At 35.7% G+C, this 20397-nt stretch overlaps 1 protein-coding gene across 2 annotated transcripts in view; it reads right to left on the bottom strand.

Moving 5' to 3' along the window:
* The window catches only part of LOC118071034 (neuroligin-1-like), a 267425-nt gene that overhangs the window by 27030 nt on the left and 219998 nt on the right, over positions 1 to 20397 (bottom strand). For both annotated transcript variants that reach the window (XM_035089972.1, XM_035089974.1), the window contains 2 exons: positions 13699 to 13899; positions 13011 to 13206 (listed from right to left, as the gene is read on the bottom strand). In XM_035089972.1, coding sequence (XP_034945863.1) covers positions 13011 to 13206; positions 13699 to 13899 — 397 coding nt within the window. The remainder of the gene's footprint in view (positions 1 to 13010; positions 13207 to 13698; positions 13900 to 20397) is intronic.

Here is a 20397-nt window from a genome sequence, read left to right as displayed (position 1 = left end):
TTACTATGTCTAATTGATGAATCTTCAAATTATATAACGCTGATAAAGCGATGATTAATCTTATGGAGTCCAGCCTCGCCACTGGTGCAAAAGTTTTATGGTAATCAAGACCATAACGTTGACTATAGCCTTTTGCAACTATTCTTGCCTTGAATTTCTTGATAGATCCATCATCATCATACTTCTTCGTTAACACCAACCTACAGCCCACAATATTTTGACCGTCTTGATAAGTCGTGATATTCAATGTGTCATTTTTGACTATACTTGTAACCTCTGACAAAATTGCCTGTTCCCATACAGCCTTTTCATCATTATTATTCAAAGCTTCGTCGAGAGGTACCTCTGCAGATCCAGCGAATACATCATCTTCAATGTTGTCCTCGTTCTCCATCTCTGGATCATGTTGTCCTTCAGACTCTGGTCTATACGAATGAAAAAGTCTTCTTGGTCGACCTCGATTTCCTGTTCTTAATATTCTAGGTCTACCGCGAGCTCGTCTCGCTGGTGGTTCAGATATGGGTAAGTTACTGTCTTGAGCCCTTGGAGGAGTAGGATCAGTGTGACCATCACTGTCTGATCTCGCACTGGGAGTGCTGGAAGTCCGAATATTAGCAGGGACCTCAGTTTCTAACTCATTAAATCGTTTCTCAGTTCCTTCGAAGCCATCTGGTAGTAGCTTCAGGCCATCTGTTTCGTCAATCTCAATAGATCTTGAGTTATTCTCCTCCACAAATTTTATATCTCGTTCAATGATTATTTTCCTGGATTCTGGTAACCATACTCTGTATCCTTTTGACTCACGGGGGTAACCTACGAAAATACCCTTGATAGACCTTGGTGAAAATTTATCCTTGACAGGATTTTTATCAGTAACATAAACAGTCGAACCGAAGGTTCTCATATGACCAATTTGTGGAGGCTGTTTATACCATTTTTCATATGGAGTCATACCGTTGAGAGTAGCAGTAGGTGATCTATTTCTGATATAACATGCCGTGGCTACGGCCTCCGCCCAAAACATCATAGGTAATCTAGATTGGAGTAAGAGACATCGAGCCATGTCTAACAACGTTCGGTTCTGTCTCTCCGCCAGCCCATTTTGTTGCGGTGTACGGGGCACGCTGATCCGCTTCTCTATTCCCAACTGCTTCAACAAGGCGTCAAACTCATTTCCAAGATACTCCCTTCCATTATCTGACTGTAAAAATTTTATCCTTCTTCCAGTTAAATTCTCTTTTCTGTTTTTATACTGAGAAAAAGCTGCTAAAACTCCACTCTTCTGACTCAGGAAATATACCTCGCACCATCTCGAAGCGTCATCTATAAATGTAACAAAAAACTTAGCCCCGTTCATCAATTGAGTTCTCATTGGCCCAACAACATCAGAGTGAATAACATGTAGTAAGTCTGGTGAAGGTGAATCACCTTTTGGGAAAGGTAGTCGAGTCATCTTTCCCCTTAAACAAATATCACAGGGCTCTAAATTCTTGATTTGACTATTGATGTCGAGGTTCATGGACCTACGTAATACTTGAGCTAAATCATTATAATTTAGATGGCCAAAACGCTTGTGCCACATTCCAATAACATTAGCATCTCCTGGAGTCGAAGCATTTAGACATGAATTTTCAGGTACAACATAATACAGGTCACCATGACGATTGGCAGTATACTTAACCTTACCCTGTCGATTTGCAATAATTGCCTTGGTCTTTTCAAAAATAACGATGTCATTCTTGTCTGTAATCTTGGCCACAGACACCAAGTTGCATCTCAACTCAGGAACAAATAACGTGTTTTTAAACTCAATTATCTTTGGCTTATCATTTACAGATATTGCAACTTTAACATCTCCCGATCCAACGACATTAGTGGATGCATGACTAGCTAGTTTTAATACTCCAGGCGTGGAGTCCCTCATTTCTTTAAAACTCTTCTCTTCTCGACACAAGTGAGATGTACATCCGCTGTCTAATATCCAATTTTCTGACGACGTAGGAGGCTCTCTCTGGACAATCCTTGCTCCAGTATAAAATGATTCTGCACTGGAAGCAGCAGAGAATAAAGAATTTTCATGATCATCATCAAGATGGTATCTGTTTGACTGCCCTCTATCACTTTCCGTGGCATCCAACACCGACGTTGCAAGGTGGCAAACTTGTCCTTTCTTGTAATATTGTTTCTTGGAGGTGTTGTTGGAATGGTGTTCACGCTTATTTTTCATTGATTGTGGTGATTTTAAGGCAAATGAACTTGCTGCCTCGACCAACTCTCCCTTATTCCTAGCCTCACTTTCTTCCAAAATCTTCACTTTTAAAGATTCAGGTGACGGCAGCTCGTCTCGTGATTCTATAGCACACCTGAAATTTTCATAGCTGGCCGGTAGACTATGGAGGATCATACTAGACAACAGATCATTATTAATATCCACTTCCATAGCCATTAATCTATCTACAACTTCAGAAAATTTTATCAAATGATTTCTCACATCGCCTCCTTCAGGCAGACGTTTCAACATTAATTGTCTAAGAAGTGTAGCTTTCTTTGCTGGCCCACTCGATGCAAAAATTGATTCTAACTTGAGCCAAAGTTCTCGTGAGGTCGTACATTGTCTAATCAACTGGAGCTCTGAGGGGTGAATTGATAAAATCAAATCAGCTCTCGCCTTTTTATCCTTCTTCTTCCATGAAGCCAGATCCATCTCGAACGCAGCTTTTACTGGCATCGACTTCTCGCCACTTACGTACTCCCATAAATCGTGTTTCGTCAGCAACGCCTCAGCTTGCATTCTCCACGAACAATAATTATCTTTCACCAGATACTCAATTTTCGTTGAACTCAATTCATTTGCCATTTTCAACCTTTTCCAGCCGTACAACAAGAAAATATATATATATAATGGAGCAAGCGGCCACGTGCCACAAAAGATACCCCTTTCTATGTATAACCTCCAAATTTGAGTAGTCCTGGGCCCATAACCTGATAAGTAAGTAAACAGGTGACCTTGGTTTACGTTTTATTTATTAATAAACTGCCAAAACTTTATTCATCACTAAGGATGATTACAAAAGAAAATATATTTATTTGGAAAAAGAAAAGAAAAGAAAAAAAAACTTTATTGAACTTGAGACATATCAATCTCATGATAGCGAGAACGCACTAAAGTATATATTTTTATGATAGATAGTATAGAAGAGCAGGCGGATTGCCCGCGAAAACCAAACTTGGAGTTAACAAATGCCGAAATAAATTTCCACTTTTTACATTGACCATACACTATGTGTATTTTTTTAAAACGCTTATAAAAGGATAAGTTTGCAGTGTATTCATCAACGTATAGACAACCAATGGATAAACTTGTGTCTTCTAACTTTGTACAGCCCAAGTCAGACTGTTTGAATATTTAGAATTTCATAGTGCTGAACTACTTCACCAACATTTCAGTCAACTCAATGAGCACGCGATGACAACTTTTAGCATCATTTGCTCCAGACAATTCACCTAGGTGAAGGTAGGTCGTGGTTAATGACAGTAAATTAACAGTTTTTTAATAAAACAATGAATAAGTCGTCTCAGTAAGCATGCCACTAACAAACGTGCATGTAATTCGTGCGATTAAGAAGCGTAGGTGATCCACACAAAAAACGCGCGAATAACTCGCTTGCATGGCTGTAAAGTCAGAACATTTTTGTGCTGCGGACACGAAAGTAAAAGCGGGGAAAGAATACAGCGCTCTGAACGCGTTTTCGCAGAATATAGCGTTGAGCGCCTTCTTACTAAAAATTCTAAAGAAAATAATGCTAAAATATTATTAAGCAATGTAAAGAATTATAAAAATTGAGGCATATTCGAAATCGCTCTCTGAAATATTAAGCATCGAAATTTTTTATAACTGTTAGTGTGTCAATTTCTTGAGCAATTTTCAATAACTGTTTTTTTCTTCTTTTTTTTTGTAAAATTGTGCTCTTATATCTTTTGTGAGTAAAATCACATTTTAATGCAAAATAAAAACCGATCAGATATATTTTTTTCCAAAAAGAGGCTATGGCACTCTTAAAAAACGTTTTATTCTTAGCTACAAATGATAAATTATCTCATTCTGATAACTTTTTCTCTTATTTTAAAGGTGAAGTTACAAACATTGGTAATTACAATGAACAATGCATCAGAATCCAAGATATGATGCATGTAATTTTTTAGAGATTTTTACGAAAAAACATTACAGTAGGGCCTCGGTTCTCCGGACAGGCAAAAAAAAGACCCTTTTCGGATTATCGAGGCGTCCGGATCATAGTATGCCATATTTAATGGCAATAAAACACATGTGCAACCTAAGTTTCTTTAATCAGTTTTACAAAATATACCGACATAATTAAAAGTACCCATACATAACATAAACAGTAAGTAAGTCAGGATTACCGGGGCCCTACTGTAAGTAAAATTGATTGAAAAAATTATATCGATAAAAAATACATGCATTATAGTGAGTTCTATCAAAAAGTCAATACTTTTTAAATAATGCCAAGTTAGTTAATATATTTGGCATAAACGCAGCTATCGATTAAAAAAAAAACTTAAAAAAGTTTATCTGTTGATGAGCTATGATCAATTAATTAAAAAAAGTGGATTGAATATAAACAATGAAATGTTTCAAGAACTATCAGTCGTTGAGAGTTGAGACTGGTCTAATCATTGAAAGAAAGAAAAATTGAGCAACGATTTACATTGTTTATACGATAATAACAATTCATTCTTCGCAAAATTATTTCGCAGCAATGGTTCCATTAGGGATCGTTAATACGATGAAAAAATTTTAAAAGCTCTATTGTCTGGTGAGTGTTTCTGCTGCCCGAAACGTTGTGTCACAGTCATTGTAAAGAGTTTTACAGACACCTGACGTCCAGTAAACCGTCTGAAATGCAGCAATGATTGAGTCAGGTAACTACAATATCCTGTTAAAGTGTAGATGTAACACAAAAATATACGGTCAACCCTTGACAATTTTGGCAGCTCAGCTCTTCCAAGTTTTGAGTGTAATATTAGCAGCGTAATCTACACCATAACGGTCGTCCACCTATTATCCAGTATGATTACCGTATAAGGTTCAGAGTTGTCTACGTCCGATCATGCAACTTTTTTCCATGGATATCTGCAATACCGCATCTAAATAAATTCAGTGACTCTAAAGTTTTCTGAAGTAATCTTACGGATGCTTTGCTTCATAGCCAAAGCTAGCATTTGTCACCTGCCCAACGACACGCATGAGTCCTTGAGTGTTGATGTATGTTGTTAATCGTGCGAGAAGGTTTGAGACGAGAAGTGTATGTGAGTTGATTATTTTCATTTTTTGAGAGAAGTACAATTCGTTAATTGCCTTGATCCGAAAGATCCTTGCTCTCTCTAGTTCATGTAGTGTGAGAGAGAAGTCGAGAGTAAACAGTGGTACTTGTGTAAGGAGTTGACTAACTCTGAGCAATTTGATTAGACGAAAATATCTGTGTATAATTTCCTGATGATAATCTTGGTTGTGTGCACAGTTGTGATTCCAGGTTGCTCTTCCTTTTGCGCTTTCAACTTGTACACTGTTGATTGAGTCAGCCATAATAATTAGTTAGCTGTTAAGCACTGTGAGCGTCTAAGCTTCTTTTTTGTATGTGTTTAATCTGGCTAGCAGCAATAATGTGGGAAGTTCTAGTCTCGGAATGAACATCTTCAGTAGAGCAACCTCATTTTCTGAGCAAACTATCGTTGAGCAGATTTTACGATCTGGATGAATAATCTGAATATGAACAACTGCGGCCGTAGTCAGTTATAAAGTGTATGAAAATCTGTAAAATTTCACGGAGTATTGCTGAGTAATTTACAACTAATGTGAATTGAGTGGTCTGAAACATGGATGAATATTCCACTTAAAAATGATAGATAATTCTCTTCGTGAGTTTGAACTTTTTACGAATATGTTTTGTGTTGAACTTGAATAAGTCTTTTGCTCAAATCCATGAGAGCCCCAGTAACTTGGTTTTACTATCGTCAAATGAGTGAATTTTTTAATCTGATACATCGTTCGATACTAATTTTAAAAAATAAAATCAGTTTCTGTGCCACTTAGTCAAGGAAAGCAATCTGCCATGCAACGTTATCTAACTTGTCTTGAAATGTCTATGTATTAACCAACCATGTCAATACCTCCAAAAATATTGTCAACATATCTTTTTTTTATCGGTAGATCTATAGCTAATGGGAATTCCTAGTTCTGAACCTTCCCGAAAACAAAACCTTATGTTCTAAGGTAACTTCTTTCATGAATCCATCAGAGAAGCATTCCTTTCTCCTAATAACATCTTCAAAAATGTATGATTTATCACCTTTTCTTGTTAAATAGTCTAAAGTTTGAGTGATCACACTCCTATTCAAAGAGTTGTCTAAGATTTGACGAGAAGAGTTCACTGAAAGGAGTTGACTTTGATAAAAAATATTTGATGATGAGTTCGTTCATACTGATGGGTATTATCTGGACTTGGCTGTAGAAATAACACTGCACTAGCTTATTGCTCAAAGGTTGATGGCTTCTGGTTGCGTTGAGATGCCCGAAGTTCCTCATCTGGCCCATGACCATTTTTTCAAAGCGATTTTGTCTTTGGTGTGTGAATCATGAAATATTTTTCAGTTTGCAAGTATCACAACGTTTGTTTGACTGTCACACCTGGATGGAATAGTAACAAGAAACATCAAAACCAAATCGAGCAACAAGGACCATATTGTATCTGTCCCTATAGACAGAGCTGAGAATGATCTGCAGCAAGCGATATACCGATCTCAGATGTTGCATTCATCGCATAAGTAATCTGCCTGCCTTTTCTGTGCTCCATACCAGAGGACACAAGTTGTCTGTGGTTAAGTAGTCTTCGTTCTCGCGTTTGGTTTAGAGATCTAAGCTGTAGAAGGAATCCAGTAACGGTGCAATTGAAAAAAAGAGTATTAGCGAATTTAACCTGCCATTTTAAACAGAGGATATTTTTATGTAAAATTTCACGAGGATTTTAATAAAACTATTTACAGATAAAAAAGTACGCATCATTGGGTTTTTTTATTATGAAAAATTTATTCTTACTAGAATCTGCACATTTTCATTAATAACTTTTCAGTTTTGCGGAAATCGACAATACTTCATAGGACATTTTTTGTTTTTTACCTTTTAACAAAGAGTTCTGTCACCTTTTTTTTCTTTTTTCTGCCTATTTTTTGAGACGTTCGATTTCAATAAATGAAAAAGATCGGGCTAAAAATTTTACAATTACCATGCCAATTTGTTAGTATTACAGAATTCTTCCAAATCGACCTCAAAACGATTTCTTAGTATAATATCGAAAAATTTAATCGTACTTTTTTTTTCTATGTCTTATATTATTTATTGCCAATTAAAGACTTATATTCGAAATTTTTTTCAGATTTTGTCAATCTTATACTAAGAAAAAGAAAACTCCAGTAACGGTGCTAATTAAGTTGTACCGTTATTGGAATATAACCCATCTCTTAGCTTGACAAGCTGCATCTAAGCTATATCACCAGCATGTTAACGGCAATAGCATATCCATAATAATCAGATTCGGACATTTCTCTGGACCAACAGGGAAAAAATATGTCTATACTACTACATAAATTCCAGTTCGTTTATCTGTCTGACTGGCAAAATGGCTGATCTAATTAAAAATTCGAAACGGATCATGTGTACCATTGAAATACCAAAAACGTTCTTATTTATATTATAATTATTATAATAATTTTCTATTGCATAACATTGTTGATTGCCATCAATTAATATTACAATAAATTTATCAATTTCGAATATATCGTAGTTTTTCAACATAATTAATTCCTTTTTTAGTTCTTTTGTAAATTCTGGAGTGAATCACTTCATTCTTTATGATTATTCTTAAAAAATATTAAGCTATTTGGCTTTTATCTACTTGCACATTGAGCCTTATCAAACTTAAATAATGATTTCTCGGCAGTTCTTGAATTACAAATAGATTTCCTATAATAAGAGCATTTGAAATATCAAATGTAGCCTGTGGTAAATATTCTTTATTGAAGATTTCTTCTAAATATAATAATTGTAGAACAGACAGATATAAAAGACAAACATTAGAGAGTCTTGTTAACGCACATTTCTGTCTAAAATTTTCACATATTCATAAAGAAAGGCCGTGAGAGCTTTGTACAAATTCTTTTAGCTCTAAATTAAAGTTTGCATACATGAACATACTGTGAGTTCAAAGCGGACCGCATTTGAGTACATCATCTGATAGATGGGTTCACAAATGGACATTAAATAACACATCCTGTATACAATACGAACCCGGTATCTCATTAATGAATTAAAACAAGTATCTTTCTGCTAATACTAATTGTGATCTTATTACAGAATTCTATAATAAAATCGCTATTCCATCCACAAGTAACGCCCAGTGCTTCATATATTTTCGTGGTTAAATTAATTTCAATATTGGCAGACCATAAAACAATAACCAAATCGCCCACTCACGAGCTCTGCAATCATTCCTTTCAGACATCTTTCAGAGTGCTCAAGATATTTCAATCGTAGGTTTCAAAAATGATAAACTGTTATCATTAAGGCTAATATGACGACTCAAGTAGTAAGGTTGAGCATAATTTCTGTATCAAACCATAATCGAGCAAATTGTTTGCAAACACCAAGAGTTACACAATGCATCCAATCCAAAACCAAATTATCCACAATATTTAATTCCGGAATGTTACAAAATTTTGAATAACCATTTATTCCTTTTTCACCACTAATAACATTCTGTAATCTTTGGTTCTGATGACGTAGACCTCTACCAAATGCATTTCCTTTACTTACTTGGATACCCTTGTGTAAACAATGACGACATTTATATTCATCATTATATTAGGTGGAATTTTGAAGTAATGGTCGTCTAATAGAATCTGATAATCCCATTAAAATACGACACTTTTTATTACTTATTTCTCCATTTCGAGAATATTAAAATCCATTATCATAGAGAACTCTACTTTCTTCAACGAATGGCTTCACAAATTCATTCATATCACTCGGTTTGCCCTTCCCAAACCACAAAGCAATTATCATAATATGATTCACACGTTGACGAGGAGATGATTTATTGATTGTACACAATATTGGGGATATAGAAAATTTTGAGTGCTCAAATACTAATGCTCCATCAATAGTAAAATTAACACTTATCATATCTTCTTTAAAGTTGTCCTTATAAAGTGGAGGAATGTTTGAATAGAGTTCCAATAATTCTAGTAACTGTTCACCCAAGCTCAAGTATAAAAATATATTTCCAGACTCTTTATTAATTTTAACATTCATAATCGTACCACATGATTGACAGCTCAATGATTCGTCATCTGACTTCTGTTTACCTGCACGCTTTATGCATATAGTATAGAAGTGATAAATTGTCATAAGCGTAGAAAATTTATCTGAAACTTTTTTGAAATAATACTGCGAAGACTTGTACTGACAAGAAAATCTCGCGAGGTGGTCACCATCGATTTAGCTGAGGTTTCGATATAATAATCTATGGCGAAAATGATGAACCACGTATTTTTTTCGGCGAACAAACGCTATGAAGGAGTAAAAATTACCCCCAAAGTTGACACCCTATAAAGGTGATTTATTCTCTATTGCTGCCAAACGCAGGCGTAGCAGGTTATCCTTATTCGAGATTCCGAATTCGTCTGGGCCTAAAACTCGAGTGTCTGCGCGAAGTTTGAAAGTGGGAACAGCACACACTTTATTAATACCCATAACGATACTGCTATGCTGGTAGCGATCTACTCATCATGAAAGCAAGGACCAACATACCTAAAATACTCTTCATGCCTTGTCTAGGAAACCTCTAGAACGGCAACCTGATCAACAATCTCTAACAGTTCCTAGATGACCATCATCTACCTCTATATTACATACACTGAAATGTGACACTGTAAGATATTTCTTAATGTACTTATTTTACATACCTGTGACTTCACTTAGCTGTCGTATTATATTGTCGTTTATACTCTGTATCTATAACTATTTTACTGTCTGATGTAAATTCTTCTTCAATTGTCTAAATAATAAATTCTACTATCTATCTATCTATCGATCGATCTGTCATGATACGCTTGACAGCAGACGCTCTTACACAAAAAATTTCTTCGTTTACCTTACGCTGCAAATCTATATTTTTTATTTACTCAATAATTATGTAATTTATGGGCAAATCATGCAAAAATTGGCTATAATTGGCGATAATTCATATAAAATCTTTCATTTGCAGCATTAATGATAATTTTCTATCTATTTATAAAGAAGATATTCAATCCTGAAGATTGAGAGGCGCATCTTTTCTAAAAAATTTTCCATCATGGACGAAAATTAAACATTTCACGTTTTCTCAAATTGGCAGTACCAAATTGTATATTAAATGTACAATATGTATTAATGTACATAATCAATTTTCAGGTATTCAATGAGCTCTACTGCAAACTCTTACACATTTCAGAAAACTTCATAATACTAATCATATACTCTTTCAGCTGTCGACAATATAATAATGCTTCCCTTTACACCATAAACAACTGGGGCCGCCGACTCAAGCGGAGGAAACTGGTACTACGGGTGACCGAAATCCAAGCTAAATCCTATTCTCGAGTGCCTTAGAAGGTGAGGTACACAAATAAATGTCTTTTTCAGGACAAAGAAATGTGGATTTTTCGCTTAATGTATGAAGCTCTAATCGTTAAGAAGCTTAATTGCTGAGGGTTCAATTCCGCGTGTAATTTTGTTGTAGAAAAGATTCTAGGGATAGGGTCAATTTCTAATAAACTATACGTTGGATAAAATTTGCCCTGTGTTTTTTTTGCGACATCCTTCAACGTAGATTAGTCTTTTGCATGCATTTTCAGTGGAGACGAGCGGAGAAAGAAGTCAGGGAGTACCCGAGGTATATAAATAACGCATGACCTCTGACCTCTCTTGGAAATACTGTATTCTGAAGACTCCATAAACAAGTTCTGTAGTAACTAAGGCGTGGATAAACCTCTCGCGGATACTTTCCGTGACTCTTGTTGCCGAATTAATCATTATTGTCGATATTCTTTTTCGTTATTTTTCTTTTCTACTGTCATATTACATCCGCCAGAAACTACGGGCAGTCCAAACGAGACAGACACGGTAAGTTACAAATAAAATCCGTAGTTATTAGTAAGAAACCGTTTTGCATTCGTGTACACTGGTTAAATAAATCACTCCCGAAGCTTTATAGAAAAATAAAAATAAACATAATCAACGTCATCAAATCCAAAACGGACCAATAATATTATAATAATTCATTTTATTTTCTGTTTCGGCACGGTCGTTCAACAGCCATTTTGTCAGAACGTTTCAATGTAAACCATCTTAATAATATCATTATAGATTAGAAAAATCTATTGAAAATTTGAAAAATGTATTTGCGAAGTTCAATAAAACTAGCAGATTCCTACGACGTTGTCCACGTTATGTGTATATTCACGTTAAAAGGACTCAAATATCTTGCATAGATTCCGTTTTCAATTGTTTATAACAAATTTAATTGTTATAAACGAAAAGCTTATATGTTCAATTTATGCAACACCGTTGGTATGATTTTTTCAGCAAAAGAAACAATTAGGCGTAACAAGAACTTTCATGTATTGCATAAATTTTGTTGTCCATTGTTAATAACAAATTTAACTATTACAAACCAACTACTTCGACAAATAGTAAGCTATAACCTTCCTGACACCGCTCTCTACAGGCCGTTTTGGAGAGTAGTGCGAACAGATAGACAGACAGATTTCAGTAATTTATGTAGTAGTATAGATAGATAAAAAAAAGTTGTATTTAAAGACGAATAATTCATATTTCAAATAGAAAATGTTCAAAATACAATGGCAAATACTCCAAGAGTATTTGAATAGAGTATTTTTGGAAACTTTTACTCAAATATTTCATAAGCAAGAAATCTATTACATACATTTTTGTTGATGAATTTATAAATTGTGTAAGTCATTTAGATTTACCTACAAAAAATTATGCTATAATAATTAAAATTAATAAGCTAATCGACAGTCTGGATCATTACAGACATCGACTGAACTGAATAAAGAGCTTTGTGCAACACCGGCATAATAAACTCATTATGCTCAGTATCACCTTGAACCCAATGACATCAGCACGAGTCATGCAAATATTCACTTGCCTGCGGCTCGTGCGAATGCACTACTGATACAACCGCCCCGAGACAATGATAGAGTACTTAGATCCCTTGATTCACAATGTACTATTATTGTTATGAATACCAACTGACAAGGAAGCCTCGCGAGGTAGTCACCGTCGATTAAGCTGAGACTTCTATATAATAATCTACGTCAAGATTGATAAACTACGTATTTTTTTTTTCGTCGAAAAACGTTTTGAAGGGTTAAAAATTACCTCCAGAGTTGACACCCGACAAAGGTGATTTTTAATTTTTTCCAAACGACCTTATATAATAAAACCAACATGAAAAATACCTTTATTTACATATTTATAACACTTAAAACTATAGCTTTTTTTCATAAAAAATAACAAAAAATCTGTAGCTCAGTAACTAAAAATTATTTCTCAATAGATCTAATTCCGATCGATGGAGTATAAAAGATTACGAGATACGTCTCTTTGCATTTATTTTAAACACATTAATGACTATAAACGAAATCGCAATTTAAGAATTTTCAATTGGTATTGATTTATTATTTATAGTCACAATAATCACCGAATAAAATGTGTAATTTATTCATTTTTCGAATTGTTATGCTTAAAAAACTAGGTGACCGTAAAAGTGTAGAATTACCTCAAAACAACGTGAATGATATAATTTATTCTTTTGACCTTTATAACTAAATTCGAATCACTATTAGAAGTACAATCTTAAATGGATATTTACTTGATTTCTGGAAGTTTGACGTTGAGCAAATTGTTTAGTGGCACTCCGCGAAGACAATCAGCAACATCCATTCTCGGTGTTATAGTATGACACCCAAGTTGCTCGCCTACCGTTTGAATAAGATTGTTTGGATCATTCACCGATGACCATGGACTCAATGCGGATCCACTTAACAAAATGACTCTATGTAGTAGGCCTAGTTGTAACATATAATTTTATAATGCAATGAAAAACAAATTTTGATTGACTAAGTTTGTTTTTTTTTGTTCTACTGCTATGTAGCATTCATGATAAAAGTATTTCAATTACTATTGATTACATTTTTATCTCACATATGATGACTGATTTTTGTTTTAGTGTAATGCAGATCAATATCTATTATCTCATAAATAATTTAAAAATTAAGTTTGAAATCGCGTATTATTATTTAGACGTAGACTAAAATAAATATGAATTGAGAATTGTTCAATTTTTAGTTTCGAAAGGTATAGGTTGATATGAATTAAACACAAATCGAACTATTCACATAACATTTTAAAAGATAGAGCACTTTTCTTGAATTACCTACAGCTGCATAAAACATTCTTAATTGTACTGGTATAAACGTCATTCTCTTGAAATTCACTCAAATAGGTCTTCTCAAAGAATATCAATCAGTTTTAGAGAGGATTACCGAGAAACTATATACCTTTAGAGTATGGAGTAAGGAGGAGAAAATTTACAAGTGCTGCTCCGGTATCATGACCCATTACTGTTACACGGCTGGGATCTCCTCCAAATGCGGCAATGTTTTCTTTCACCCAACCAAGACTCATAGTAATGTCTTTCAGTGCCAGATTTCCATCCAAGTGGCCATTCTCGTCAGGCAATGTACTTGTTCTTAAAAAACCTATAAACCATAAAATTAAAGTTATTTAGCACACTCCTATAAGTAATTGTTTTCAATTATAGCGAAACATCAATCGATGACTTTTTTAGGTAGATTTCGTCGAATTTGTTCAAAGTTACAGGCTGTATAAGTGCTCACTTATTATGTCTGATAAGCTGAGCTTAAGAGCCTGATAAAAAACTCAGTAATATAATTTTAAAATGAAACTTTAAACAAAATAAATAAAGTGCTCTTCAGTGGTCTCAGTGCAACACGAGAGTTCACACGACTAACTTTACAGTGAAACAATGATAAAGTTGAACTAGTTTACCATTTTTTCTAGTTCTTTTATAGTGTATAAAAATGACTGGACCGACTTAGCTGAAATAATAATCAATTCTAAGTTGCGTGCATTGAATAAGATTAGTCTCATGTTAATATCTTTTTTTGTTCGAAAAGTAATCGAGACGAAAAAAATTCCAAACGCACATACGACTGTCCGAACATAGGCACATACGTGCATACACACGCATATATGTCCACAGAAAAACTGCCGTATTCGATTCTGGAGACCTTGCAACGTGTAGATATGTCAGAACTAAAGATTCGCAAAAATGGACACACTAATATTACTTACCACTGGAAAGTTGAAAAGTTTCAGGAACTCTTTCCACCGTGTCTATAATCGGTCTTTTAAATCTCTACAAAACAGTCATTAAAATTATTAACCCTTTTATTTAACCTTTAGTATGTAAAAAATTATATGCACCTCGAAGATTAAATCAGCCCTTATCATTGACTCGAACTTTTGAAGTGCATACTTAATATACTATCACATGATGAGTGACTATCCGAAAAAAATATATACATCCACATACCTGTGAAAATTAGCGCCAATCTCTTATTTGAATGGTCTAATGATACATGGTTTCAGAATAATGTTGTTCACAATACGATTTTTGGGAAGTCAAAGCCCCGTTTAAAATGCCTTCATTCCACATCCACTAATGGATGAATTGTCGAATCATTAACTCCTATACTAAGACTTTATAAAGTTTTTTTTTTTAATTTAATTTTTTTTTTTTAAATTATTCAACAATTAATTATTTCAACATCATTTTATCAAAAATGCTTAGAAAAATCACGGACAATTTTTTTTTTCTATTCTTCTAGCGATTTCATTTTGTAATAATCAATTAACTTTTATTAATGTATCTATTGGATTAATTAGATGTAACAACTAAATATGAATCTAATATAACATATCATTAATAAGCAATTTTTCAATTTTCTGTGATTTATAAAGGGAAAATTTAGAGTGGAAAAGAGTGTACACTAAGAAGCTTTATGTTAACCTTAGATAGGTCATCATGCATCACTTAATGAATCTGGTCAACCAATGAAGGATTTACCACAATAGATTTTGATTGCAGAGTTGCCAAATCTTAAAATAATCTGTCTGTAATAATATAGATGTGTTGTAAGTAAGCATAAGAATTTCATTTGAAAAAAAGCATTCACTCGTGGTTAATTCTTGTAATGGTCCTCATTGAGAAGATACTCGACATTTGCGGATCACTTCACATTTATCTCTTGTTAAGAATAGAGGCTCGGTTATGTACGAAAGATAGAGAGTGGTTCTTTCTCAGGTAAGAGGACAATCGAGTTTTACTTACCAAAATAATCAGAAATTGATTTTACAAATGACCTTGAACAATTGATGTAATTGTACCAGCTAGCTTCGAAAGCACAATTGTTATTTAGCGAACGAGGAAATGAGAGCTTGAGTCTCGCATGGTGTGTTTCATCACTTGTGATCGCATGACTCCGATAATTAAAAAAATGAGTATTAATTATTAAATTGACGAAACAATTTTTATTGCCATTGCAACATGCTCTAAGACTTAAGAGAAGTCCAAGTCATGCATACAGCACTTTGGAAAGCCGTTCGCTGGCTAAGTATTCCCTCGATCCTGAGATATGTCGGGATTCAGTATTTATGAATATATTTACAATAATACGGCTTTAAAGAGTCACCGCATACATAATAATAATTTAACGATACAATAGATATTTTCTAAAACTTCACGAACGTTCGCTTTTGTATAATCAATTGCAAGACTCACAAAACACATTGATGTCTTTTCGGCACAACAAGGAATGCCGAGTGATGTCTTCTTAATTAGACAGACAACCGCCGAGTCAAGCTACTGGTTATCGATCGTTTATCCATTGCTTCTTAATTGAGAGCAGGGCAAAGAGTTTTATTACACCCTTATCTATAATTTTAAATTTTGATCAGCTACTGGTCCTCTCACTGATTGAGAATGAGTTGGTTAGTAATTATTGACGCAACCTCCTATGATAACCTTAAGGCAGTATTAAGTGTTGGTTTTAAAAACTTTGGTGGTATTTGCGGTTTGTTTTTATTAACAGTTGCAACTGATAACATGCTGCAACTGTAGTCCTATAATACTTAAAAAGACAACTGGAATAGATAGAAACTAGTTGTTTATTGTAATATTTCGTTCCATATTCAATATTAAATTGCGAACCGTCTCCACAATATTATATGGTATATTACTAATTTTCCTTCCTTGTAAAAGCTGCTTTTCTACAACTTCTATATTGGATTCAAAATGTGATGTAGAATCCACCCATCGAAAAATTCTTTACCATATCGGTCCGGTTCTGCTGGAATGAATTATGTCGTACTATCATGACCTCTAAAACCAGCCATCATTTCATCCAGAGTAACGTAAGGATCCGGAGAATAGAACTGTAAGCATCTTTGATTGAACTCATCCCGAAGTTTTCTTATTGTACCAAGTCAATATTTTTCTCGTCTTTCAAGGTGTATGTTTCCTATATCAAACCTCAGAGCTCAAAGTGAAAGCTTGAAACCATTTTTTCTTATTGCAGCATTGAAGTAGTCGGATGACAGTCTATTAGATTTTGACAAATGTTGTATATTTGTGGTGCCTCAGCACTCACATTTATATTTTTTTGTATTTGTTTCGATATATTTATAATCGGGTATGATCGATACTGATCGACACTTGTCGTCGGTTCGATCACCCTACTAATTAGGACATGAATGAGGCTACACCCTAATTATCAGTCCGTAATAGCGAACACTGTATTATGTCATATTGCGCTTTACCCAGTACAGTGTACATAACAAAAAAGAGATCACCTGTATTACATGTACGAATCTTTTCATTTTATACAACCCGACCTTCCATGATCCGCTACATTTGGTGACCCCGACGTGATTTTTTCGGATTTTTATTAGTTACGCGAAACTACGAATTATTTTCCCGCGTAAAATTTTGACTACGTGCTTCGCGTCGAGTGAAGTGATTTTTTGTGCCGTAGTGACTATTTTTATTATCATTGGTGCATTCCTGAGCAACCAGAGACACTATGCTGTACCAATGTGCATTTAAGGGATACCATTGGTGCAAATAAAATCGTGATAAAAGTGCCTAAGTGCATATTAATTATTGTTTTTCGTGGTCAGTGTGCTAAAATTTTCGCGAACATTTTGAGTCAACAGGCTCGACGACGAGGGATTTCTTTTGTGCCGCGCTCATCGTAAACAACTTGTTTACACTTTTCCTATTTAGAATCTACTACAAGTAAGCAAATTTGTGTTTCTAACTCGATTTTGTGAGTTCTAGTGTTTTTCAACGATGTCCAAATCAAACAACGAATTTGTTGACGCCAAGCCTCTACCAACCGGAAATGTCCGAGCTCCCACGTTCAGTAGCGAACGACCTAGCTTATGGTTTGCCTAAATCGAATTCCTTTTTAGCACCAACAGAATAGTCACAAAGCTCAACAAATTCTACCATATTTTACCGCTCACTGATACTAAGTACGCGCTCGAGGTAGAGGTCATTACAACAAGCGTGCCTGTCCTCTCCCCTTACCAGACACTGAGAAACGCGTTGATGATGCCGATCACGACTCTTACAACACCTTACGGCACTTGTACCAGGCATCGACGAAGATGTTCCAAAATCAAGATGGATGTGCTGCCTTCCAGACTGACCAACTAATCGACCACCCGCTGAAATTCTTGACAAAGTCCACGAGGTATTTGATATGAGTCGAAAGTCGACCTCTGCAGTCGCAGCGACACCATCAACCTTGACAAATGATATCGCTAGTCAAATCGCCGCCCTAACGAAACAAATGGCGGGGTTGAAAAGAATGTTTTCCTCTAGCCGATGGCGAGACTTTTCACACAGCCGACCACGGGATCGATTCCGTAGTCGATCAAGATCCCGATGTATTCATAAACCTGGAGTTTGTTTCTACCATAACAAATTTGGTGAAGACGCTAAAAACTGCACCCCTGGCTACAAATACCAGAAAAACGACTAAGAGAATCACTAGCGGTGGAATGTGATTCTGAATCGATGACTCACCGCTTTTCCATGGAAAACAGCACATCCAAGACCCAGCTTTATATTGACACCGGCTCAAACATGTCTGTATTTCCAGACAAATAGAAAAAATCGTCACTTCAGCTGGTCGGATATCACCTACTAGCAGCAAACGAAACTGCTATACTACCCTACGTTGTAAAACACTGTCACTAAATCTTGATCTCAGGCGTGACTTCACATGAGGTTTAATCATTGCTGGAGTCACTCGACCTATAATTGGAGCTGACTTTTCAAGTCATTTTGACTTATTAGTCGACCGAAAAAAACAAATGCTTGATGGAATCACGACACTCTCTACACGTGGAAAAGTCATGACTTCAATTGAAGTTTCGATAAAATAGATTTCCAGGTCCACCTGTTGCCTGTAAAGCGAGAAAAATCGCACCTGACAAACTGAAAACGGCACGGTAAGAATTGCGTAAGATGATCTAACTTGGCCTTACACGACCCGAAAGGGCAACATGGTCATCACTACTACATTTTGCTTCCAAGGAAGCTGGTGAAAGGCGCCCGTGCGAAGATCACAGACCACTCAACGTCAGGACGATTCCTGATCGCTACCGAGTTCGTTACTTAGAAGACTACTCGTCCAATCCGCACGGGAAGACTTTTTTTTCAACAATTAATTCAGTTAGACCTTTAATCAAATTCCAGTAGCTCTAGAGGATATAGAAAAAACAACCATCATCACTCTTTTTGGCTTGTTTGAGTTCCCGTATATGAACTTTGGCTTACGCAACACTGCCCAGATATTTCAGCGTTTCATCAACGAGGTGACATGCAACACACCGTTCGTCTTTGCTTACATTGATGACCTTCTTATTGTATCAATTGATTAATCAGAACATCTGCAACATCTTCATATATTATTTCAACGACTGTAAGACTACGGAATGGTCATAAACACTGCCAAGTCAATCTTCGGCGCCTCCGCAGTCAAATACTTGGGTCACATCATCGATAAGTCAGGTATTAAACCTCTTCCTGACAGGGTGAGCGAAATTTTTAAGCTTACTTTTCCCAAGACAGTGAAAGAGCAATGTGCGTTCCGGGGTACAAACAATTTTTACACGAAATTTGTGAAGAATATTGCAGTCATTCTATCCCCACTAAACAAAGTGCTTGAAGAACCGAACGTTAGAGGCACACACCCGGTAAACGAGATTCCAGAGCTTCTTGAAGCCTTCAACGACACTAAACAAGCACTAGCTGACGCCACGTTGCTTGTGCATCCTGAAAACAACGCACAATAGACAATTTTTATCGATGCTTCTAATTTTGCGATCGGAGCAACACTGCAACAGCCAATCAATGACACCTCGCAGCCACTAGCCTTCTTCAGTCGAAAGCTATAGCCTTCTGTTCAAAAGCTTTCAACATATGACCATAAAATTCACGCGATTTATAAAGCAGTTCGACATTTTCAACACGTATTTAAAGGTAGGCATGTCGTTATTCATATAGACCATAAACCTTTGCTTCATGCTTTCCAGCAGTGAACAGAACGAGCTTCACCCTGGCATTTTCGTCTTGATTTCATTAGGCAGTTCACGACTGACATTAAACACATCGCCAGACACGACAACATTGAGGAACTTGCCACAGCTCAAGCTAACGACCCGTAGCTTTATCAGCTCTACAACGACCACAAATTTTAAAGAAAGATCTTTGAGACCCTACACTCACTGGCTCATCCTGGTACAAGATCATCCGTTAAGGTCGTCGCAAAAAGGTACGTCTGGCCTTAGATAAACAAAGACTGCCGAGAATGGGCAAAATCTTGTCCCCAATGCAAGAGAAACTAGATACAACGATACGTTACATTGCTAATCAAGCGTTTTCAACTTTCAACAGCAAGATTCGCTCAGTGACGCTTTGCCAGCAGTTCTCATGGGTCTTCGTGCTGTCTGGGAAGAAGACATGACTGCGACACCAGCTGAACGTCATACTTCTACTGACACGTCATGACACGGGAGACGTTCTGTTTTCTGTTTCAGAAATCTTAACACGTGCTCCGATGTGCTGGTTAGAGACGGCAGAATGGAGCAGTCTTTCTCTTCAC

The sequence above is a fragment of the Chelonus insularis genome, unplaced genomic scaffold, assembly GCF_013357705.1.
Source record: "Chelonus insularis isolate UGA/USDA-ARS -01 unplaced genomic scaffold, ASM1335770v1 contig_71_pilon, whole genome shotgun sequence".
Classification (NCBI taxonomy): domain Eukaryota; kingdom Metazoa; phylum Arthropoda; class Insecta; order Hymenoptera; family Braconidae; genus Chelonus; species Chelonus insularis.
This window is presented reverse-complemented; position numbering and strand designations above follow the sequence as displayed.